The sequence below is a fragment of the Acipenser ruthenus genome, chromosome 15 (assembly GCF_902713425.1).
Source record: "Acipenser ruthenus chromosome 15, fAciRut3.2 maternal haplotype, whole genome shotgun sequence".
Taxonomy (NCBI): domain Eukaryota; kingdom Metazoa; phylum Chordata; class Actinopteri; order Acipenseriformes; family Acipenseridae; genus Acipenser; species Acipenser ruthenus.
In genome coordinates, this window is record NC_081203.1 from 17,984,915 (window position 1) to 18,008,915 (window position 24,001).

The following is a 24,001-nucleotide window of genomic DNA, read 5'->3' on the forward strand; positions in this document are numbered from 1 at the left end:
CTGAAGGAGATGGATGGAGCCGCTGTCCTTAATGGAGCCGAGAGATCCCGAACGCTAGAGAGGCCAAGGAGGGTCCGTCCCCGAGAGCTGCAGAAGGAGGAGTTCCGGTCCTGGAAGCTGGCGAGGGAGGAGCCGGAGAGACTGCCTGCCCGGGAAGCCAGCGGGAGGAACTGCCTGCCGAGTGTCAGCGAAGGAGGACCTGTCGTTCGTGGGAGATCGTCTCAGAAGGAGGCGGGGCAATCCTTCGAAGAGGAGCCCCGTGAAGGGACACTGAGTTTAGGGGGTAAGCGGGGTTGAATGGACAAGACTAAAGCGAGGCTCGTGACACGGTTCTATTGGCTGGGGCTGGATGGTGACGTCAGACGTTTTTGCGAACGCTGTGGGGAGTGTCAGAAAGCTAGCCCTAGAGCCGTCCCACGCGCCCCACTGGTGCCATTGCCCCTAGTGGAAGCTCCGTTTGAGCGTATTGGAGTGGATATAGTGGGTCCGTTAGAAAGGAGTGCGGCGGGATACACACACCTATTGGTTATTCTGGATTACGCTACGCGTTATCCCGAAGCCATTCCCCTCCGATCTGCGTCCGCTAAATCTGTTGCCAACGAGCTCGTGAAGGTTTTCTCCCGGGTGGGAATCCCCAAAGAAATACTGACCGACCAGGGTACCAACTTTATGTCTCGGCTAGTCCGCGGAACATGTAAACTTTTGGGTATTAAGACCATTAGGACCTCGGTTTTTCACCCTCAGACTGATGGTCTTGTGGAGCGATTTAATAAGACCCTCAAGAACATGTTGCGCAGATTTATTGATAGTGACGTGCGCTACTGGGACCAGCTGATTCCGCCCCTTCTCTTTGCTATCAGAGAGGTACCCCAGGCGTCCACCGGTTTTTCGCCATTCGAGTTGTTGTATGGACGGAGACCACGGGGTGTACTCGATCTGGTTAGAGAGATGTGGGAGGAACAGCAGGACAATTCGACTAATACTGTCCGGTATGTGTTGGACCTGCGCAAACGTCTGGAGTCGGTGGGAAAGTGGGCGCACGACAATTTGCAACAGGCTCAGCACAGACAGGAGACCCAATATAACAGGGGGGCTCGGTTACGCACGTTTCAGCCGGGGGATAAGGTGCTTCTATTGTTACCCAGTTCAGAGTCCAAACTCCTGGCAAAGTGGCAAGGTCCGTTTGAGGTTACACGCCGGGTTGGGGCGGTGGATTATGAGATCTGCCAGCCGGAGCGACGGAGAGAAAAGCACATTTACCATATCAACCTGTTGAAGCCGTGGTTACAGCAGGAGGCTTTGTTAGTGGCGCAAGCAGATGACGTCACGGACCTGGGACCTGATCTTTCTGTGTTGGCGAAAACAGGGTCGGTACAGATTGCAGAAAATCTGACACCAACACAGAGATGTCAGGCTCGGGCGCTAGTGGCGGAGTTTCCTGACGTGTTTTCTCCCGTCCCGGGGCAGACTCGAGTAGCCCATCATCACATTGAGATTGAGCCGGGGGCGCCAGTTCGCCAGAGGCCGTACCGCATACCTGAGCGTAAAAGGCAGGTAGTGAAAGCGGAGATTGATGAGATGCTTAGACTGGGTGTAATAGAAGAGTCCCAGAGTGACTGGAACAGTCCGATTGTGTTAGTGGATAAGCCGGATGGATCAACTCGATTTTGCATTGATTTCAGGCGAGTTAATGAAAAATCGAAGTTTGATGCTTATCCCATGCCCCGAGTAGATGAATTGCTGGAGCGTCTTGGTACGGCTCACTTTATGACGACACTGGATTTAACGAAGGGGTACTGGCAGATACCCCTGACTCCGGAATCCAGAGAGAGGACGGCGTTTTCGACTCCCTTCGGGTTGTACCAATTCAGGACCATGCCCTTTGGGTTGCACGGAGCACCAGCCACTTTCCAGCGGATGATGGATCGCATTTTGAGGCCCCATCAGCAGTACGCCGCTGCTTACATAGATGACGTGGTGATCCACAGTGAGGATTGGCCGGGTCATCTGTGTAGGGTAGCGGCGGTATTGCAATCCTTGCGGGAGGCTGGGCTCACTGCTAACCCAAAGAAATGTGCCATTGGGAAGAGTGAGTCGGAGTATTTGGGGTATCGAGTAGGGAGCGGCCAGATCAGACCGCTGATTGCTAAGGTGAAAGCCTTGGCTGACTGGCCGGTCCCTACGACCAAAACCCAGGTGCGCTCTTTCTTGGGACTAGCGGGCTATTATAGGAAGTTCATCCCGAGCTTCGCTACACTCGCTGCTCCCTTGACAGACCTCACCCGGAAGGCTGCCCCAAATACGGTTCAGTGGACGGAGCCGTGCCAGAGGGCCTTTCTCGCCTTGAAGCGAAGGCTGTGCAGCAAGCCAGTGCTGTGCAGTCCTGATTTCGGCAGGAGGTTCACCCTGCAGACGGATGCGTCAGAGACAGGTCTCGGGGCAGTGTTGTCTCAGGAGGTACGGGGAAGCGAGCACCCGGTCCTGTATATCAGCAGGAAGCTCCTGCCCCGCGAGAAAAACTACAGTACCATCGAGAAGGAGTGTCTCGCGGTAAAATGGGCAGTCGAGTCACTCCGGTACTACCTCCTGGGACGACACTTCACCCTGATTACAGATCATGCCCCCTTAGCATGGCTTCACCGGATGAAAGATAACAACGCCAGAATCACGCGGTGGTACTTGGCCCTGCAGCCCTATGCCTTCAGGGTAGTCCACCGAGCAGGGAAACTGCATCAAAACGCAGATTTTTTCTCTCGGGAAGGCATGGGGTTGTAGGATTTTCGAATGGACCGGTGGTGCCATTCTGAGGGGGAGGATATGTAACAGGGGGAGACCTGTGCTGACTCTGCTGGCGTGTTCACAGTGCTGCAGGAAGAGGGCAGCAGTCGTCCAACAGCCGCCTGTCAGTCATGGCCGTGACACGGGGAGGTGGGAGTGTGTGTGTGTGGATTCTCCCTCTCTCTGAATGGCTGGGAGGCGGGTCTTGGGGGGATTGTTGGCCCTATAAGATAATGCTCTACTGTTTCCTCAGGTCTGCCAGATTTTAATGAATGGGCCAGCAGAGACCCGACGGTCGGACAGAGCGGGGCTGGAAGAGAGCCGCGCGCAACGTGAGAGAGAAAAACAAAGACGCCGCGCACAGAAAGATTAAGTGTAGCGGGGAACATAAGTGGGCAGAACCCCAAAGTATATAGCATAGCGAGGGAACAGTGGGAGTGTAGGACGGAGTCCCGGGCCGTGCGGCTAGCGACGGTTGGGGTTTGTTTTGCTGCTGTGTGCAGTTCTTTATTTTGTAGGTTTTGAGTATTTGTTTTTGTTTTCGTTTGCCTTCTGTTCTTGTGATTTATTGCCATGGCGTGTGCGCCATAGGTGAGCACTGAGACACCTTTACCATCGTTGGTAACAACGGCGTCTCAGTGCCACCTGGTGGCGAGAAATAAATAGTGCACCCAAGGGGTGTTTAGAACCCAAAACTTTCTGTCTCCGGTGTCAGTGATTTCCCCCACCCTTCCACAATCACAAAAAAAATTAAGGCTTGGCCAATTTAAAAACCTATTTAGTTGTTTCACAGAAAAAAAAAAAAACAACACTAAATTAAATCACTTTTACTATTAACACGTTTCTCAGTTGTGAGTGAGATACACGAATGGCTTCACAGGTATCAATTGAATTCTTAAAGGAGAGGTAAAGCACCGGAAATCAGCAGCCCTAATCATATACCTACATGATGAATCGATACACCCCTATTCATAAACCATCCCCACACCCTTCTTCACTCATCCCAAGCCATCAGTGTATTTCCATACCCCTCCCCGACCCAGGCCAAGCCCCCGCCCCCTCCTTACCCCGCGGAGGAGATGAAGCGAGGTCTCTGCAGCTCCACGCTCTGCACCAGTAACCGAGGCTCAAAGGTGCGGATCTCAACGTAGCGAGGCAGCACTGCGATTATATAGGGGGGCTGGTGCTCTGACACACACAACACCAAGAGTTAGTCCAAGCAGATTCACTCAGTGCTCTTACAGCGTCAGCTTACAGACACGATTTACACAGAACCAAAAGCACGTCTGCATTAAAAGGTCAGTATTTATCCACTGTGGGCTTCTGACTTTCTGAAGTAGTCATCAACTTCAAATGACATGGTTTGCTTTTGTTTTACTGTCCCCTTGCTTTCTTATGATGCTTTCAATCATGCAGTGTTGTTCTTACTGCAATGAATCAAATCCTTTTGTTTTTAATATGGTATGTGTAAAGGTGCTTTTACAGGTTCAGGGGCTGCTTGCCTGCAGTAGACATCTGTAAAGCAGGCTAGATCAGCCAAGGTGTCTTTATATATAAAGAGTCAGGACCAGCTATGCACTGGAATGCTGTCAATACAGAAGCAAGTCTCTGATTTCCAGGTAGCACTGGCTCTTATTTCAATAAAAACAAAACATCCAGGCAACTAGAAATGAAGATCCTGAACCTCAACACACTCACCAAATAGAAAAACACAGTATTTCAGTAACTGCAATAAAAACTCAATCAGAAAAGCATCATGTATAGAGGGAAGACAGTAAGAACTAAGAAAATGCAATGTGAAGCAAAACATTATTATGCTAGTTTCTTGTATGTTATACACTTTATACAATCTAAATGTATTTCTGGGAGGTACTGTATAACATTATTATGCTAGTTTCTTGTATGTAATACACGTTATACAATCTAAATGTATTCCCGGGAGGTACAGTATAAACAGTGCTCCCTCATTAGAAGACACCTCTTTATACTGCTGAACAGGTTATCAGGTGGTACAGTTATGGCACGATTTGAATCATAATGCCCTGACAAGGAGAATATGAAAGTTGCAGTTTTTACAGTTGGACACAAGGCGACCTATCACTCATTTACCAGGTTAAAAAGGGCCCTTCCACACCATACATAGTGCCCTGCTGCAAGCTTACCCATTGCAATGGGGATATCAGTCCAGTTCAGGGCACATTTCTGAGTGCAGACTCCTTCTTCATTGAGCACTACTGTCAGGTCATCCTGCCCAACCGCCACTTTCCCATCAGCCAGTGGGGCAACCAGGGGCTCCAGCTGCTTCCCTGTGGGGAACAGCTCCTTGATAGAGCCCCGCCCATCCATCTGAGGAGCACACACACACAGCCAATCAGAAACAGAGCTCCATCTCTGAGCCACGCCTACTCATCTAGAACACACACAGCCAATCAAAAACACCAAAACATAGAGCCAGATCACCTCTCATTGTGCCTTGTTTTCATGTATCTGCTCAAAAGCTTTTAGGTTTCAAATGTACAAGATATGGATCTTGAACCATATAAATAATGACTTAGAATAAAACGATCTGAAATCATACAGGTTGGATTATTTTAAAATATTATATTTTTTTAATGTACTTGAATGCAAGGCATTTGCTAGATGGCTTGTGCTTGGAGTCTTCACTAAACCACATGGGTTCTCTGAATTTAGAGCCCCGAGTTTAAACACACAATCCATATTCAACACAAATGTGTATTAAGGAGTAGGAGACACAGAAAGCATGATGGTGGCACCTAATCAATTTGTAAGGAAAGACATTGCACACTTGGGGCTTCCTCACTTCTGGGACACACCTGGCACCATCATGTATGCTGTATAGATTGAGCTGCAGTCCAAAGCTACTGCAGCCCTTGTAAAAGTCCCCCATAGTGAAAGCACAGCAAAGTGTAATAAAGTACAGGGAAAGCATAAGTAAGCATTGTAAAGCATATTAATAAACATGTCAAACCAGGTTAAACTACTGTAAATGCATAGTGTAACCATGGGAAAAGCATGGTAGAACTGCAAAAATACTGTGCAAAAATAAAGTGGTAAACTTTCATGAGGGAGCGCTCACCCGAATCAGGTAGTAGTCCCGTTTGAACCCCACACAGATGGAGTTCTCACACCAGGCCATGGATTTGGGGACGTCCGGGGCCGCGAAATCCCCCTGAAATCAGAGAGAGAGAAACGAAATCCACAAAAAGAAACTGGAGCGTGCAACAAGGCTACATGCGATTTTACAGCTGCTAGAAACACTGTGCATGCTTCATGTGTCTCATTTACCATTTGCCTTTTAACAAAAAAGTTCATCCTTAGTGATCATATCATATTACTACACATCACGCTAAGTAGCCCATCAGAAGTATTGTGAGCTGTGTATGGTGATTCATATTGGTTAGTGAGCTTAGCGCAGTAGCCCTACCATTTAAGAATATCGGAAATAAATAAAAAGTAGCACTTTCTAGGGGGGAATAATGAACTAACTTCACCTTACAACAACATTATTAAACCCATCCTTCATGATTGTTGTGTCATATTAAGTAAGCTGTCAGTATTGTGATGCATAGTTCTACTCCTAGCTGTCTGATAGTTAGCCCTTATAGAGTAAGACTCAGAGGCATACCTGGAGTTCATGGAACTCTCTGTCCTTCCAGTAATAGAGCTGCAGCTTCTTCTTCACAGCAACACACATCCTCAGCTTCGCCTCTCCTGAACTGGAGTGCTGAGGAGGAGACACACACAATACACATGCTAGCACATACAGTACTTACTTAACAAGGTTGGGACAAGAAGCGCCGTATCACGATCCTGTTCAGCATTTTAGATATTACGTTTATAGTGTAGAACTGAGACTGATGAATACAAACAGCACAAATGAAATTATGTGAGAGGTGGCATAGCAATAATGTTTATTGCTATTGAATGGTTGGGGCAAATACAATGCCAATACGGATTATTACCCCTGTAATGCCCATTTTTGTAGTCGGTTCTCGGTTCAAGAACTCCTCTGGCTACAGTAACGAACCTGAATCTACTAAATCACAAGTATCACACTGTGAAACGGTCTCAGCCGAGTGGATAGGCTTACCATTAGGAGCTGTTCATGCAACAACAGGGTAGGAACTCTCTATTTAACATGGGCCTTGTTTAATTAATATACTAAAGGGTAGTTCTTTAACCCAGGACAGTGTGCAGGACAAGTGTGAGTTTCTAACTCTGGTACAGTTTGAGACACAGACTCACCTGGAGGTCACATGCAAACAGAGTGGCCCCTCTAGCCTTGGAGATGACAGTGATCTGCTGGAAAGTCAGCAGGTCATGGACGTGGATATTGTTTTCTATTAGGAGACACAGCAATCAGTCTAGTGAGGATCTGCTTGTACACTGTGGTACTAAAAAAACACTGGAGGATGAGAGTCAATGACGCCTTTTGCATAACCCTAACCTTAAATCACAATTTTACCAGATCTGTGTTAACCCTTCAAATCACTGCCCAAAGGTAGGTAGTTTTCCTTTACAACCAATGAGAACGTCAGGTTTCAGTTACAATGCTACAGATGACACCCTGTTTTCTTGTATTGACTCTTGTGGTGAAAGAGGCCTCACTTACCTAGCAGACTGACAAGGATTTTAAACTGGGACACCACGTACAGCTGGAGGGGAAGCACACAGAACACTGGAGGTTAGTGTGACTGTACACAAAAACAAAGCACCCCCATGGCATTGTAAACTGGGGTCCTTTTACAATGCTGCAGGTTTGCATCACTTCCTGTGTTACAGGTAACGGAACCCCACCTGAACCCATGTGACTGTTCTCAGCTGCATGCTGAGATCTTGTCCAGCTCCACACTCTGCAGGCTCAGATGGGTAAATCAATCACACTGCTGCATACAATTCAAAGTTACATGTGATGCTGATGTGTCAAAAGTTATCATATTTTTTCTGATTATTGCAATTATAATTATATATAAAATATTAAAACGGGCTGCAGTGAAATACAAGCAAATACATCTCAACGAGGTGTTCTGTGATCATAAACCACGAGATGCACTAGTTTCACAGTCGATTATTATTTTTTAGAGTACATGACCTTAAACACTATGACACTAGACACAGGCATCAAAACCATCTAATATGACTGTGAAAGTTCTTTTTTTTTTTTTTTTTTTTTACATGGACCAAGATGAAATTAGATAGTTTAAATATAATAACACAACATTAATAATAAATAATGAACTTTCTCTATTGTTTGTTAATAACTCATATTAGTTCTCTATCATACCAAAGACGCACCGTGTGGAATACATCTACAGTATCGGAGAGTACAGTCTGGAAATCCTGCACAGGACACAGACACACAGACCAATCTCTGCATTCTCACACAACAAACGTGTGCGCCTGTTTGTGTGTTAATACCGGAGCAATATGGGGAGGAACCCAACTATCAACAACTCCACAAGCAAGGGTTAACATCATACGCACCTGCTGAATTTTCTTGGAGAAATTTTTGTTGGATTTTTCCAGTGTCACTTCAAACCTGTTACTGCCTACGAGCAAAGCAGAGAATGTTCAGATTAGGTGGGGTGAAGTTTAGCAGCAAAGAAAGATCCTGTTTCTCCGTTTCTATTCCTCTTCTTGTCCTCTAACACAGCTTGCTATGTATAATCTTCTACTGCATCAGTCTCTGAAGCATGCCTTTTTGGTTTAGGCTGAATAAAGCCATTGCAGGAATGAACCCACTTGATTGGCTAGTCTTTACACTTTGCCATTCTTTTACTCACTTGGATCCTTCTTAATTCTATAGAGGAGGAGATGTCCTGGTTTGGTCCCGACAAGAAGCCAGTCCTCTGAAAACAAAAACATGTATTTGTTAAAGGTCCTGTCCACACTGTGCCTTTAAACCGGCTTAAAAGTGCTACATACGGTTTGCGTCCACACTACGCAGCGTTTAATACCGGACTCGAGACCACCTCAGGGAGTAGTCTGATTACAACTAAAACCTGAAAACTTCAAGTGTGTGTATTTACTTTTTTCAAAATAGGCCTACTTGTTTTATTTCTTAGCAATATGGACCTCTGTTAATATGGGGCATAACACATTATTGTAAAATAAAATACACAGTGCAAGGTGGGATACTATTGTATTCATTTCCATTGTTCATTGCGCTGCTTGGAACTGTAAATTTAATAGTTTGTGGACGCATTAAGCCCGACTAAACATGAAACGGTACTTCAGTGTGGACGCTTTGTGCTGGATTAATTAAAACAATTTTGAGTACGGTTCTCGAGATCGGTTATGTAGTGTGGACAGGGCCTAATACTACAGCAAGCTAGCTACTGAATAATTCCATAGAACAGACCTGTTGTGTGCTTACATTGCCTATGGAGGTCTAGCGTGCAGTTTTCAAAGAAACACATTATAGCATTTTTTTTAACTCAAAGGAGTAAATGCTTTTTCATAGGAGAAAGCACAAGCCCATGCTGTTAGTAACAGCAAGAGGAGCCCTCTGCCTCCCTGATAGGAGTCCAAACAATCCCATGATTATAGCTGTATCCTGGGGTGAATCACTGGCTACCAGACAATAAAGAAGTCCTCACAATAAGTGATTCATGCACCACTACCAAACTAACAGTGCCTTCTCTTCACCACAAGCAGTAATCAAAGAGGACTCAGAATCACGAATGCAGGAGTTCACTTTGGGGTCACATTCAAGCTTAATCTGAGACCACGGGCGATCGTTTACCTGACCGGTTCCTACTCAGCAGTGAAAGAAACAATTATAAAGGACAGCGATATCATCTCTTGAAATTAAAACGGGAACTAGGAGGCACAAAAAGTGATACTTCAACGAAGACCGACTTCATTTACAATTCTGGCGACAAATAATTCCTTATTGGCTCCTAGTTCCATATGAACGTATTTGACAACAGCCGGCCGTGAAATTCAAATCCAACTGTAGAGTTTCCGACTTGTCCGACAATCAACCGAAATAAAAATGAAAGCGAATGACAGCTTAGTTATAACACGGGCAGAAAAACTTGTTTGCCTGTCAATATTTATAAAAACAATAATTGTAAAATGTGTCCCTTGGTCCAAGTGCATTCAGTTGGTTATTAAATACATAGATATGTAAAATACAGTGCATTTCACAGGCCCAGTTTGTTCTCCGATTTTCTCTGCAGTTTATCTCCAAGCAAAGCGATCCCCGTGCTAGATTTCTGCAGCGCCGCCCGGTTGCCCTCACTCACCCCATGCCGCCATGCAGTCGATCTGCAGTGGCAGCTTCTCCAGGATCGGCACCGACTCGAACGCGTCGTGCATCCCTGCTGCTGTGCGTTTCCCCCGGCTGGAAAAAACAACAAGCAGCGCTGCACGACTCCTGGAACCCCCTCTTCTCCGGGGATCAAATATCGATCCACAGGATCCCGGAACCTCGGTTCTGCTGCTTAGTAAATATATATTTATTCCGTAATGTGATGTATCCTTTTACTGTGGAACAATGTCGTCAGTCTGATTTCACAACTGCTAGTTCAGGTCTTATATAAGGAACTAGCCGTACCGAAGGACTGGGGGCAGCCGAGTCTGAGGTATCTTTGCCCGGCTCTGTTCTCAGGTCCGTTCCGCTGAGGATCGCCTGTCATCCATGGAGCCCCTACTCACATCATCGCATACTGTAATGTTTGTTAATAAAATTCTGCATTGATTACACGTTACCGGGTAAAAGAATATGTTATCCTTCAATCTAAAAAATAAAACGACACTAAATTGTCAGTTTGAATACGGAAGCTTTTGACATATTTGTATTTGAAAGCCTGTAACTTCCTCTAGCTTGTTTTTTGTGGCCAGGAGGAGACGTCCATGATTCTCACGTGACTCGCCAACTGGGCAGTCATACCGTTTATTTTTTTAACACAAAAATAAATTGCATTAAAGTGGCAGTGACCCACAACGTTTACTCTAAACACGACACGAGTGGAATTATATAACGTTCTTCCATAGTTTAGCTTTATGCGCGCCGAGTTGCCATGGTTGATTGTCCTATTTGTTTACGTTCTCCATGCTGGTTTTAACTCTGCTTTCCATTTGTACGTTCTTGCTACGCCTTTAACAGTAGCGGTAGAAATGTAATTTCTAACAGATATTAAAAAAAGCATCTGACGGTCTTATGCTTTTCATAATGTAATACGTGAATGGATATGAAAAACTTTATAGATAAGTTGGTTTCAGAATGTTTTGTTTTTTTTGTAACTCTTTCAGCGCTTTACAGACAGTGTACCCTAGGGATAACTAACGGAATAGTTTGTGTCTGGTTTGACAGACCCCTGTTAGTAGCCTATTAACTAGCATATATATCAATATTACATCATTTAAACTGTCTGTTGTTTTGATACAACTATCTAATAGATCAGACAGCAGTTTTGAGTTTTCTCAGCATACTTGTAGAGGTTAGTGTGAACTAGGGAAAGCTAACTTCACCCCCCAGTTTTAAAGTAATTGAAGAAGCGCTTCCATGCAGAAAAGTTACCTGCCAAGTTTGGATTTATGAATAAAAAAGGGGCTCCAAGTTAACTTACATTGTGTCTTGTAACTTTAGTTTGTAACTTGGTGTATCTTTATACATCATACTTTATATGGCTGCTCTGTTTTATATTTTGGTGAGACCTCGCTCTCCTGCTTGTTCTCTTCGTCCAAGCTTGAAGTTTGAGATGCCAGGGCTATCAGGGCCCTGCCACACTGCGTTCAGTTTGGATTTGTTAAAAGCGTTTTACAGCACTAGGTAATCCTCCTGGATTGCATCACCACCAATCCTATCTCCGGATCACCCCAAAACACAAGGGTGGCTCTGATCTCGCGCAGTGAATATCATCGTACACCCGATACAATGTTCTATACTCAATCAAGGGCATAAAAAGTCCTTACAAATAGAAAGTCCTTACAAGAAGTTGAACACAGAACTTTTTTTTTTTTTTTGGGCAAGCAGACTCCCGTTTGCAAACCTCCTAGAACCTCAAAAGCAAAGTAAGAATTTCATTTATATTTAAAAAGCAAAGTAAGAATTTCATTTATATTTAAAAAGCGCAGAACACGCCGTCACTGTTTGAACGCTCCTGTTGCAATGCTCTGTGCAGGATAGATCCCGCTAGTCATGGACCTGCTTTTAGAACTGACCTGCTGAAACAAAATATTGTGGTGTCCTATATACTGGATGACATGACATCTATACACAGGATATAGTGGGGCTTTGACAAATCCTTACCAGGGACTGGTTGAGTCCTCATACCTGGATGTGATTTATAATACATTTAAAAACACTTCTGCAACCTAGTTCTTATTGTGCTCCTTTACAATATTACACTGAAATGGCCAGGTACTAATGCTCAAAGAAACCACCATTGAGTGTGTTAGAGTTCTGAATAAATTTGTCAAGCTTGTACACCCTCATCATTACAGGTTCCCTTGCAGGGCACAATTGAGACAGATAAAGCCACATTTCCATCTGCAAAGGGGACCGAATGGAACGGGATCTGAAATCAGTCCAGTTTGTTTACATTTTGCAGCAAATCTGTTGGAACTGTGACTGTGAGACCCAGTCGACTCACTCTGGTGGAGGAAGTTACCTATGTGAGCATCCTATGTGAGCATCCAATGTTAAAGACACTAGAGGCAATTGTTGAACCTTGACAGGTGATGGAGCTTTCAAATATACGTGTGCCTTGGACCCCCTCCCCACTCACCTCTTTCAAGCTGCTGCTCCTGCTCTACTCCCCTTCATCTCCTCCCTCCTCAACACCTCTCTACTTTCTGGTATCTTCCCCTCTGCCTTCAAAAAAGCCTCTATCACTCCCCTCCTCAAAAAACCTACCCTCGACCCCACCTCCCTCCAGAGCTACCGTCCTGTCTCCCTCCTACCCTTCCTCTCCAAAACCCTCGAGCGGACTGTACACCGCCAGCTCTCTGCTTTCCTGTCCAACCACTCTCTGCTGGACCCTCTCCAATCTGGCTTCCGCTCTGCTCACTCTACTGAAACCGCCCTCCTGTCTGTCACCAACTCACTTAAATGTGCCCGAGCTGCCTCTCTCTCCTCTGTCCTAATTCTCCTCGACCTCTCTGCTGCCTTTGACACTGTTGATCACTCTATTCTACTATCATCTCTTGCTGACCTGGGGATCTCTGGCACTGCTCTGGCCTGGTTCTCCTCCTACCTCTCCAACCGCACTTACCAGGTAACCTGGCGTGGAGCAACCTCCACACCTCACCCTCTCTTAACTGGAGTCCCCCAAGGGTCAGTCTTGGGTCCTCTCCTGTTCTCTCTCTACACCCGCTCCCTGGGCCCCCTCATCGCATCCTATGGTTTCTCATACCATTTCTATGCTGATGATGCTCAGATTTTCCTCTCCTTCCCCACCTCTGACTCCACCATCTCCTCCCGTATCTCTACCTGTCTGTCTGCTATTTCCTCCTGGATGCACTCGCATCACCTCAAACTCAACCTCTCTAAATCTGACCTCCTTTTCTTTCCCTCCTCCTCCCCCTCCTCTGATCTCTCCATCTCTGTTCCTCTGGAATCTACCACACTCTCTCCCTCTTCCTCAGCTAAGAACCTTGGAGTCACCCTGGACCCCTGCCTCTCTTATTCCCAGCACATCTCCACTCTGGCACGCACTTGCCGATTCTTCCTGAGCAACATCCGAAGAATCCGACCCTTCCTCACCAACTATGCTACCCAGCTCCTGGTCCAGGCCCTGGTACTCTCCCGCCTAGACTACTGCAACTCCCTCCTGGCTGGCCTCCCTGCGTCTGCCACCCGTCCGCTCCAGCTCATCCAGAACTCTGCTGCCCGCCTGGTGTTCTCTCTGCCTCGCTTCGCCCACGCTACTCCACTACTCCGCTCGCTCCACTGGCTCCCGATCACCGCTCGCATCCAGTTCAAGACTCTTGTACTAGCCTACAGATGCCTTGACCAGTCTGCACCCAGCTACCTCCAGACCCTCATCTCTCCCTACACCCCCACTCGACCTCTCCGCTCCGCCTGCACTAGAAGACTAGCTCTACCACCGCTACGCTCCCCTGCCTCCAAAGCCCGCTCCTTCTCCACCCTTGCTCCGCAGTGGTGGAATGACCTTCCTACAGATGTCAGGACTGCCCAGTCCCTGACCACATTCCGGCGCCTCCTTAAGACTCACCTCTTCAAAGAGCACCTGTAGAACTCCTCTGTTTGTATCCTGGGACACTATCACCCTTCATGTAAATGTGCTTTATTTTGCTCTTATCAGCCCCTATTTTACTGCATTTAATCCTGTACTTCAGAATACTGTAATCTGCCAAGTTTTTAACCTGTAGTACTTTGTATTTACTCACATCCTGATGTAACTATCACTATTTAATCATATCCTGATGTAACTATCACTATTACCTGCTGTATTATTGAATTGTGGTTTGTCAAACTTGTACTTTACTTGAACAAAAGTTATTGTATTTCTTGCTCTTATTGTATTACTTGTATTGTAACGCTTGAAATGTTTTTGCTTACGATTGTAAGTCGCCCTGGATAAGGGCGTCTGCTAAGAAATAAATAATAATAATAATAATAATAATAATATACCAAAGTGGGATACATGCTGTATCAGCAATAAGGACTGGATTGTAGCCCGCGGATGGGTTGATATTGAGTTGAAGTTTTAGAGACTGATACAGATAGAAATGAGACACAGCAGGCATATTTGTGCTTGGATAACTCCTGTAATGGGTCACATAATTTCAGGGCAGATTATAAAAACAAGTACATTTGACACCACTGGAATCTGGTATTGCAGAATTCAATTATACATTTAATGCAATATATTAAATACAAGACATAACTAGGGACTGGGTGGAGGGGTAGGTGATCTGAACAGTAAAGTGGTGGTGTCAGCTGATACTGTAGTCGACCAGCAGGATAATCCTTAGTGCTGGGACTGAGCAGAGGAATCCTCATTCCTTTCCAATCATGTGGCGCTGTGACCTTTTTAACTCTACCTGCCCAATCTATTCACCCTCTATACAAGTAGGTGGGGGAGCAGATTTGAAAGGTCACATTGCCACATGATTTGATTGGCTGTTCAGTCCCAGCACATAGGATTCTCCAGACAAGCTCAAAGCCAGGTAAAGGCAGATTCCCACGGTATCGCGATATGGAAATTATTATTGATATCATATCAAAATATCGATATTGGTGCCGATCACTACATAAAATAGTACATGTAAAAAAGCAATTAAAATGAAATTTGAAGCTGTCTACTCTAACCTTTTCAGTATCAATGAGGCCATGACAAGCCTTACATTGCAAAGCATAGCAGAGTGTGATCACCACAGAAACAGGTCTAGCTGGGTCTTTGTAATCTCAGTCAGGAGCAATTCAATTATACAGATGAAGATACAGTAGCTAGCAGTTATGTCTGATGTTGGGTGATTTTTGTCAGTCTGTATAATTTGTTATACATCCCTCCCTCTGCATTTCACCATTTGATAATTCATTAATGTGGTTGACAGTAAATTGTAAAAATCCTGTATAAAGGCAATTCACATTTAAAAAATATGTATTTCATGTTTTATTTTTATGGCAGATAGAGAAATAGAGGACGCGATGAAGTCCAAAAAAAAAAAAGAACTCTCCAGAAGCAGTTTCTGATATTGTTTGAAATCTATATTTTTACACTGTAACAAAGTGTTTATTTTTACAGATTGTATCAACAATTGAATGATATTTGACTGTAAAAAGCTTTAAAAAGACAAACAGAACAATGTAAAGTTGCAGTTTGTCCCTGTGATAGTGTACACCTCGTCCCTGTATTATTATTTGTATATTTCATATTATTATTATTATTATATTTGTATTTGACGGTAGGAAAGCCGTGTTTTTTTTTTTAGGGAAAACGAGACGCATTTGCGCTCGGGTTTTAATAATAAATCAAACAATAAACAAAACACTATAACAAACAAAAGGGCTCGATGGCCAAAAATACATAAAGAAACAAATACCGAGTGGTACAGCGGTAGCAGTTGCTTCGGATGTATGATCTCGCTCTAAACCGTCCTCCCGTCTCTAACTCAAAGGAAAATCTCCCCCCATTACCCTGGAGCTCGTTCTTTTAAGCTGTGGCTGGAGCCTTAATTAATTATCAATAAAACAATTACCTTATTGAGGCTCCAGCCACATTCACACAGGTTTTTTAAATTAATAAACAAAACGAACAATAAAAAAAACACGGCTTTCCTACCGTCAAATACAAATATAATAATAATAATATGAAATATACAAATAATAATACAGGGACGAGGTGTACCCTATCACAGTCCCGTGGCACCCCAGTTAATGAACCCCCCACCAACACTGAACCGGATCTCAATAACCCCCCCACAGCTAGAATTTAAACATAGAAACAGAATTGCATATCAATTAAACAGTAACACCAGTATATACAGAAAGGCAGAGCTTCAGTAAAAACTAAATACAAACAGGGGAATGTATTAAACGATCCAAAAATAAAAAAGGGAAATTCAAATAAATAAAATGAATCAACAATTTGTTTTCAGGTTGCCTGACCGTACATATCCTGACAATGGCCCTATTGTCTCCCATGCGGATTCCCCCTCAATGTTTTCTTTGTCAGTGCTCATCTACCCGTTCTGTGTTTCAGTATCGACTGCTTCCTCTCCATGCCGCCACCGCGAGTTTTCAAGATTAATGAAGCCGTTGGTTAAGGATTGTGTCGCTTCATTCTCAAGCCTGATGTCCTTGTTTTTAGTAGCTTCTGGAATTTCACACAGACTGGCTCTGCTTTCTTTTCAAGGCTTTGTTTTGTGTACCTGGGAGGTGCAATGGGGCTGTAATCTTAATAAAACTGATACTGAAGTTTCTTGCACCTGGAAGCTGTAAACCAAAGAGTAGACGTGCTCCTTCAATTTGCAATGTGTCTGTTCGGGACACTATTCCATTTTCGACCTTTCCATCTTGGTTTGCATCATCTCCTGAATAACACAAAACAAAACTATTAGATAAGCAGTAAAACTATAAGAAACAGAGTCAAGCGGACAGACGTTTTGAATAGTGCCTTCTTACAGTTTTTTTTTTTTTTTTTTTAATAAATTTTGTCGTTGCCAATTATTTTTTTATTATTTTCTCCCAATTTGGAATCGCCAATTATTTTATTATGCTCAGCTCACCGCTACCACCCCTGCACTGACTCAGAAGTGGCGAAGACGAACACATGCTGTCCTCCAAAGCGTGTGCCGTCAGCCGACCGCTTCTTTTCACACTGCGGACTCACCATGTAGCCACCCATGAACTACAGCATCGGGGGACAACGCAGCTCTCGGGCAGCTTACAGGCAAGCCCGCAGGCGCCCGGCCAGACTACAGGGGTCGCTGGTGCGCGGTGAGCCGAGGACACCCTGGCCTCCCTCCCCCTGGGCGGCGCTCGGCCAATTGAGCGCCGCCCCCTGGAAGCTCCCGTCCACGGTCGGCGGTGGAATAGCCTGGACCCGAACTCGCGACGTCCAGACTATAGAGCGCATCCTGCACTCCACGTGGAGCGCCTTTACTGGATGCGCCACTCAGGAGCCCCTTACAGTTTTAATTCCCAGTGTAAGGTTGATGTTACGGATCAGTTCGCTATGTTTTCTATTGTGTACCACTAACAAGAAACTACTCAGGACAATGTATCTGCTCTTCCATGCAACTTACTTGTTTATGCTCTTGCATGAAAAATATGCTAATGCAAATACACATTCCTTTTTTTTTTTAACAATAGTAGCTGTTAACAGTATATTTTTATACTTGGGCTGAAAAGTGTTATAAAAACAATAATGCAGAACCCCTTATTCCTAAAATTTGCAGACAGTCCCTGATGATATACCACCCTGACCAAAAAATACACACAAACAGACACAGAAAAACACACACACACACACAAACAGATCAACAGACACAGAAAGAGACACAGAGTCACTGTACTACAGTGCTGAAAGTCAATAACATGTGACACCAGCAGACACTGAATGAGTCTCTCTGTTCATTAATGGAGAAATGTGACTCAAATCATGAGCCTGGACGGAATAGTACTGGAGAGATCTCTTTACCTCCTCTTCATCCAGCATGGCCGGCAGTGCCCTGTCAAGAAAAGACACACAGAGAGCTCTGTGAAGCCAGCTTTCATTGCACTTTCACGATTCATTACCAGGCCTAACATCACAGAACACCACATGATATAACCAAAGCTTTCAAACATTAGCAGCACTAATCCTTGCATATACTTTATTTTATTTATCTTTTATTGGAGGACGCAGATTATTATTATTATTATTATTATTATTATTATTATTATTATTATTATTATTATTATTATTATTATTATTTGTTTATTTATTTTGTTTTTATGAACCAGCTTTGTAAAAAGGTTTCCTGGTACACTTTTCCTTACTATGTTAAGGTGTGTTTACACTGGCACAAATATTCCTGATCGAGAGGATAAGCGGATGTATTCCTGGGAGCGATTATGGGTAACTACAGCAGTCCTGGGAGTCATATGGGTAACTACAGCAGTCCTGAGAGCGATATGGGTAACTACAACAGTCCTGGGAGTGATATGGGTAACTACATCAGTCCTGGGAGTGATATGGGTAACTACAGCAGTCTTGGGATTGATATGGGTAACTGCAGAAGTCCTGGGAGTGATACGGGTAACTACAGCAGTCCTGGGAGTGATACGAGTAACTACAGCAGTCCTGAGAGCGATACGGGTAACTACAGCAGTCTTGGGATTGATATGGATAACTGCAGCAGTCCTGGGAGCGATATGGGTTGGTCATGTTGGAACATTCTTTAGAAATGATTACGAATATTCAAACATTCTGTACACTCACACGTCTACAATGGCGGCTGGGATGTTCTCCTCCACCCACTTGAGGTCTTCATCCTGTCATTCAAGAGCAGTCAGTTAAAAGTACACAGCAGACACTGAACTGTCACAACCTCACTGCCTTACGGCGCACTGCAGCTAAACTAGGACAGTCTAGTTCTGTTTCAATCACACAATCCTGTACAGCAACTTCCCAATTGCATTCACTCAAGCAACGGTTGAAACCACTTCCCCTCTTCCTATTGTGGGAGTGCGGGTGCCGATGCAATGCTGTGGAATAGGCAGCAAAGGAACCTGGGCTCCCCTGACTATATGACATGCCCTGCACACCACCTGGCTGTGTCTACCATGGGAACCCTCGGGATCCCATCAATTATAATTACATTTTTTTTAGATTAAATGTCTCTTTAAAAAACCCACAAAAAACTCACTGCCTCTTTCAGGTGGGGGTTAGGCAGAAACAGGAACAGCAGTTTAAGAATTTGTAATTGTTTGTTACCTGAATCATAATCTACAAAATGTTCCAAAGTACAGGCAACTGACTCAGATCATGCAGTTTCACAATAATAATAATAATAATAATAATAATAATAATAATAATAATAATAATAATAACAACAATAATATTAATAATAACAAACAACAAAAACTATTGTCATGTGTTCTTGTTTCTGCAGCCAATACCTTACACAGACATTATCACTGCAGCTCCTTCTCTGTGTCTTGTGAAAGATAATGGACTTGTACTTCTTCAGATCAAAATGAACAGCAGCTCCTAACTGTATATCTGTGCATGAAACTCAGACCCTGGCTTACATATCTACTGTAGGAGTTTTCTGATGGCAGTTATGACTCGTCAGCATTTTACAGATGCACTTCAAACACAATTAGTTTGTACCTATCTGTACAGACACACATAACTGTTTTGTAATGTGTTTAAATATTCTTCTAGATCAATCAGTGCTTCAAAAAAGGAAATAGACTAATAAACTCTCTAAGAGTTTTCCTAACTGCAAATGAGATTTCATTAATATAAATGAGCTTTGAAAAACAGCACTTTGCACAATATTCCTTAACATTTTGTGAAAAAGAACCATTTGGAAAACGACTTGCATTGTGCAGTGCGTGAGAAGGACGATCAGATCTAAAGCATGTTCTTAGTGTTGTGTAAGCCAAGATGTGCTTCCCATACTCACCTCGGTATATACAGACTTGCTGTTCCCATTCGCTTCAGTCTTCGCACCTCTCATCTTCATTCCCTCTGCAACAAACACAGACATGAGGAGCCAGTTAAACACAGCGCTGCCAAGCTCAATGAACTGTGCTGTCCTTATGAGGAGAGAGCTTGCAGGTCAACATGTTTGCTAATGGTACCTCAGCTGGATTGCTCCTTATCCAAGGTGCTCATGAAAAGACTTACATTGTGTGAGGCTCTATTTTACTGATGTGTTTTACGTATGCCTGGGGGGACAGTGCTTTGAACGGCTCTGAAAATCCCCAGGGCACGAAATCAATAAACCGCAAGGGGCTGTATTTTCAAAGCATTTACTCCAGTCTTTAATTTAACAAAACTACAACCGACAGTACATATTTCGAGTCCTCTTCAGCCCTCTCAGTATGCTTTGTTTTTCATGTTGTAACATTAAAGCGATTGCAAAGATCATAATAAAGGAAGAGAAACTTTCACTTGCAAACTATATACAGAGCCGTCAGTATCATGAGAAAGCATTTGCTGATACATGCCTAACATGTTATAAGTAACTAGGCAGATCCATTGCCTCTAATTACTTTAATTAGTTCAATGTGTCCTTTATTAACACTGGTTCAGGTAGGCCAACAAAACCATTAGAATGTTTTTTGTTCAAATAATTGGCAGTTTCTTCAAACCGTGAGTTTATTGTATCAATTAATTATTGGGCAATTTTGTTTGTATTAAAATGTAGGTATTTTGCTTTGCTAGGAACTAAACTGTAATGTATAACTTGTCTATAGTGATCTTGGACTACTGCTACTGTAAAAAATAAAAGATATTGTTTATAAAATAGCATTAAATAGCGTTAAAGCTTTATGATAAGGACCCACACAGAACAAGGTCCTTTCGGATGGGGATTCTGCCTATAAGTGGCGACCAAAAATGCAGTATTTCCTATGGAAGTTGTTTCAGCTTTAATGGAACTGCCACACGGTATATTTGCAGACATGTTCCTCTGTGTATTGAATCTATGTATGCCCACTTGTTCAATTTAGCTAATTTTAAGGTATTTTTCCCTATTTTTTATCCATTTGTAAAGCGAGCTCCATCTTGAAGCAATGTCAGTCTTCAGCAGGTTGTTTTGCATTGTGGGTCTGCATAGGGTTCGACCACATGGACCCAAATAAGAATGTGGCAACATACAAGTTCTTTTCTGCAAACACACCCCTGTGATGATTCTGGTGAAAGTGAAACCGCTTCCACAGTGAATATTTCAGCAGATACACAGCTGCCCTCTCAGAGCCCCCTGCCCTTTGGATTTGAAATGCTCTGTACTCAGCTCAGCCCAGATGAGAGGCTCCTCACATTGCCCTGCTTACCAAAGGCTTCGTTCAGCATGGGCTCCTTCATCTCGTCCTCCTCGTCTTCATCTATAAGGGGAGAGTAGGAGAACCTGCGGACAGGGGAGGGAGAGAGAGAGAGAGAGAGAGAGAGAGAGAGAGAGAGAGAGAGAGAGAGAGAGAGAGAGGACTCAGACTGCTGTGAGCACTTTCCATGGTAACAAGCGCGGTGCTGTGTTGTGTTCTATATAATTAATACATAACTTACATTATAACATTATACATTAAAGTTACTTGTGATCATGTATCTATAGCTTTATCTATCCAAACAGGTTCCAGGACTGGATGTACCAGATTCCAGAACAACTGCTGTTTGATTATGAAAGACTGGGGGTGTCCATTTAACCCCAATCCAGACCCCTTGCTCATCTGGTATCCCCGAATAGAAAACCATCTTCGAATACATACACAATATTTCAATGTAGAACAACTGGGTTGGGACATCTGTTCATTGTATCCAGTTAAGTCAGTTTGCAATGGTATCCCACCTGGTAAATGTTAAGACTCGGGATAATAAAGTGACTTACGTGGATGAACGACAGCCAGCTTCATCGCGCCGCAAACATAACAAAACAAATTGCTGCTTTTCCAAGGTTTGTCAGTGCTCTGACTTAAATTGCAGTACAAACTGTATGCATATTATTGCAAATGTGATGCTTTTTGGAAATTACATTTTCATACAAAACATTTTGTTTTAGTTTTTCTGGTTCAGCATCGCAATCTAGTGGACGCTTCAGAATACAGTCTCTCATTTATCCTTCAGGGGAACCTGTGACGGGAGAAGCGAGTCCTGACTGTGTAATAGAGAATGGGAGATCTGTGACTTGACTAAGTGAGATTCCCTGGAATGATCTTGCCGAGATCTGTGACGTGATTAAGTGAGATTCCCTGGAATGATCTTGCTGAGATCTGTGAAGTGATTAAGTGAGATTCCCTGGAATGATCTTGCTGAGATCTGTGACGTGATTAAATGAGATTCCCTGGAATGATCTTGCTGAGATCTGTGAAGTGATTAAGTGAGATTCCCTGGAATGATCTTGTTGAGATCTGTGACGTGATTAAGTGAGATTCCCTGGAATGATCTTGCTGAGATCTGTGACGTGATTAAATGAGATTCCCTGGAATGATCTTGCTGAGATCTGTGACGTGATTAAATGAGATTCCCTGGAATGATCTTGCTGAGATCTGTGACGTGATTAAATGAGATTCCCTGGAATGATCTTGCTGAGATCTGTGAAGTGATTAAATGAGATTCCCTGGAATGATCTTGTTGAGATCTGTGACGTGATTAAATGAGATTCCCTGGAATGATCTTGCTCAGGCACGGCACGGTTGCATGGCGGGAGGGCTGGCTGGGGTAGGGAGCGCACCTCTGGTTGTTTGCGGAGGGCCGGAGCAGCACCATGATGACCAGGAGGATGGTGGAGAAGAGCAGCCGCCAGAAAGCATCGTCAACCCAGAGATCCCTCCAGCTCTGGAGAGAAGAGCACAAGACGTGACACAGGGGGCTCTCAAACACCACAGCTCCAGACAGAGCAAGGGCTGAACACAAACGGTATCAATCAGAAGGGTCTTTTCAACTGAGGCCACTGGCTAAATATGTCAGTGACACATGTCCCCTACCATGGCTGTGAATTCAACATCAGAGCGATCAGCTTGTATCTACAGCATGTTTAGAATAAGAATAAGCAATGATAATACAATTATAATAAGCAATGAAAGAGTAAATCAATTTATTATTATTATTATTATTATTATTATTATTATTATTATTATTATTATTATTATTATTATTAATACTAATAATATAATAATAATAATAATATTATTGGCAGGGATTTCTGCATTGTGTGTTTCACAGGTAGTGAAGGTTAGGTGGTACAGTATTAACAAGATGCAATGCGTGATGCTGCAGCTGTCACTAAATAAAAAAAGACAATTTTCATAAACTCGTGTCTAGTTTATATAGATTACATTCCAAAGTACTGTAATCTGTTTGGAATAACTATTCTAGTAACACCCCTTGCTTTATGCTTGTTGTGAATGTTGTTGTGTGTTTTTTTTTTTCTCCTGACGCTACCAAGGCATAATTACCCCTCGCATTCTGTTGTGCAGTACAATCATTGATATTTATTCTAACGATTATATTTCGTGTGCCCAATTAATCAATTGCTATTTTGAGGCTTAACTGACAGCTCTATTACCCAGGGGGGATAGCATCACACACACACACACACATACATTACCCAGGGGGTATAGCATCACACACACACACACACACACACACACATTACCCAGGGGGTATAGCATCACACACACACACACACACACATTACCCAGGGGGGATAGCATCACACACACATTACCCAGGGGAATAGCATCACACTCACACATTACCCGGGGGAGATAGCATCACACACACATTACCCAGGGGAGATAGCATCACACACACATTACCCAGGGGAGATAGCATCACACACACATTACCCAGGGGAGATAGCATCACACACACATTACCCAGGGCAGATAGCATCACACACACATTACCCAGGGGGATAGCATCACACACACACATTACCCAGGGGGATAGCATCACACACAAATTACCCAGGGGAGATAGCATCACACACACACATTACCCGGGGGAGATAGCATCACACACACACATTACCCGGGGGAGATAGCATCACACACACATTACCCAGGGGGATA

The 24,001-nt window shown here is 43.8% G+C and overlaps 2 protein-coding genes across 4 annotated transcripts in view; both read right to left on the reverse strand.

Moving 5' to 3' along the window:
* LOC117422525 (vam6/Vps39-like protein) overlaps nucleotides 1-10,722 on the reverse strand; it is a 30,449-nt gene extending 19,727 nt beyond the window's left edge. Inside the window, exons 1-9 of one of the 2 annotated variants that reach the window (XM_034927861.2) lie at nucleotides 10,050-10,722; nucleotides 8,583-8,648; nucleotides 8,284-8,348; nucleotides 7,412-7,454; nucleotides 7,045-7,139; nucleotides 6,425-6,523; nucleotides 5,876-5,968; nucleotides 4,941-5,124; nucleotides 3,846-3,966 (exon numbers count right to left, since the gene is read on the reverse strand). In XM_034927861.2, coding sequence (XP_034783752.2) covers nucleotides 3,846-3,966; nucleotides 4,941-5,124; nucleotides 5,876-5,968; nucleotides 6,425-6,523; nucleotides 7,045-7,139; nucleotides 7,412-7,454; nucleotides 8,284-8,348; nucleotides 8,583-8,648; nucleotides 10,050-10,122 — 839 coding nt within the window. In that variant the 5' untranslated portion in view covers nucleotides 10,123-10,722. The remainder of the gene's footprint in view (nucleotides 1-3,845; nucleotides 3,967-4,940; nucleotides 5,125-5,875; nucleotides 5,969-6,424; nucleotides 6,524-7,044; nucleotides 7,140-7,411; nucleotides 7,455-8,283; nucleotides 8,349-8,582; nucleotides 8,649-10,049) is intronic. The other variant, XM_034927858.2, reaches the window with a different exon arrangement.
* A 3,799-nt stretch (nucleotides 10,723-14,521) lies between these two features.
* LOC117422418 (transmembrane protein 87A-like) overlaps nucleotides 14,522-24,001 on the reverse strand; it is a 30,957-nt gene continuing 21,477 nt past the window's right edge. The window contains exons 15-20 of one of the 2 annotated variants that reach the window (XM_058987277.1): nucleotides 22,660-22,763; nucleotides 21,269-21,342; nucleotides 19,894-19,958; nucleotides 18,702-18,754; nucleotides 17,919-17,949; nucleotides 14,522-16,809 (exon numbers count right to left, since the gene is read on the reverse strand). In XM_058987277.1, coding sequence (XP_058843260.1) covers nucleotides 16,768-16,809; nucleotides 17,919-17,949; nucleotides 18,702-18,754; nucleotides 19,894-19,958; nucleotides 21,269-21,342; nucleotides 22,660-22,763 — 369 coding nt within the window. In that variant the 3' untranslated portion in view covers nucleotides 14,522-16,767. The remainder of the gene's footprint in view (nucleotides 16,810-17,918; nucleotides 17,950-18,701; nucleotides 18,755-19,893; nucleotides 19,959-21,268; nucleotides 21,343-22,659; nucleotides 22,764-24,001) is intronic. The other variant, XM_058987278.1, reaches the window with a different exon arrangement.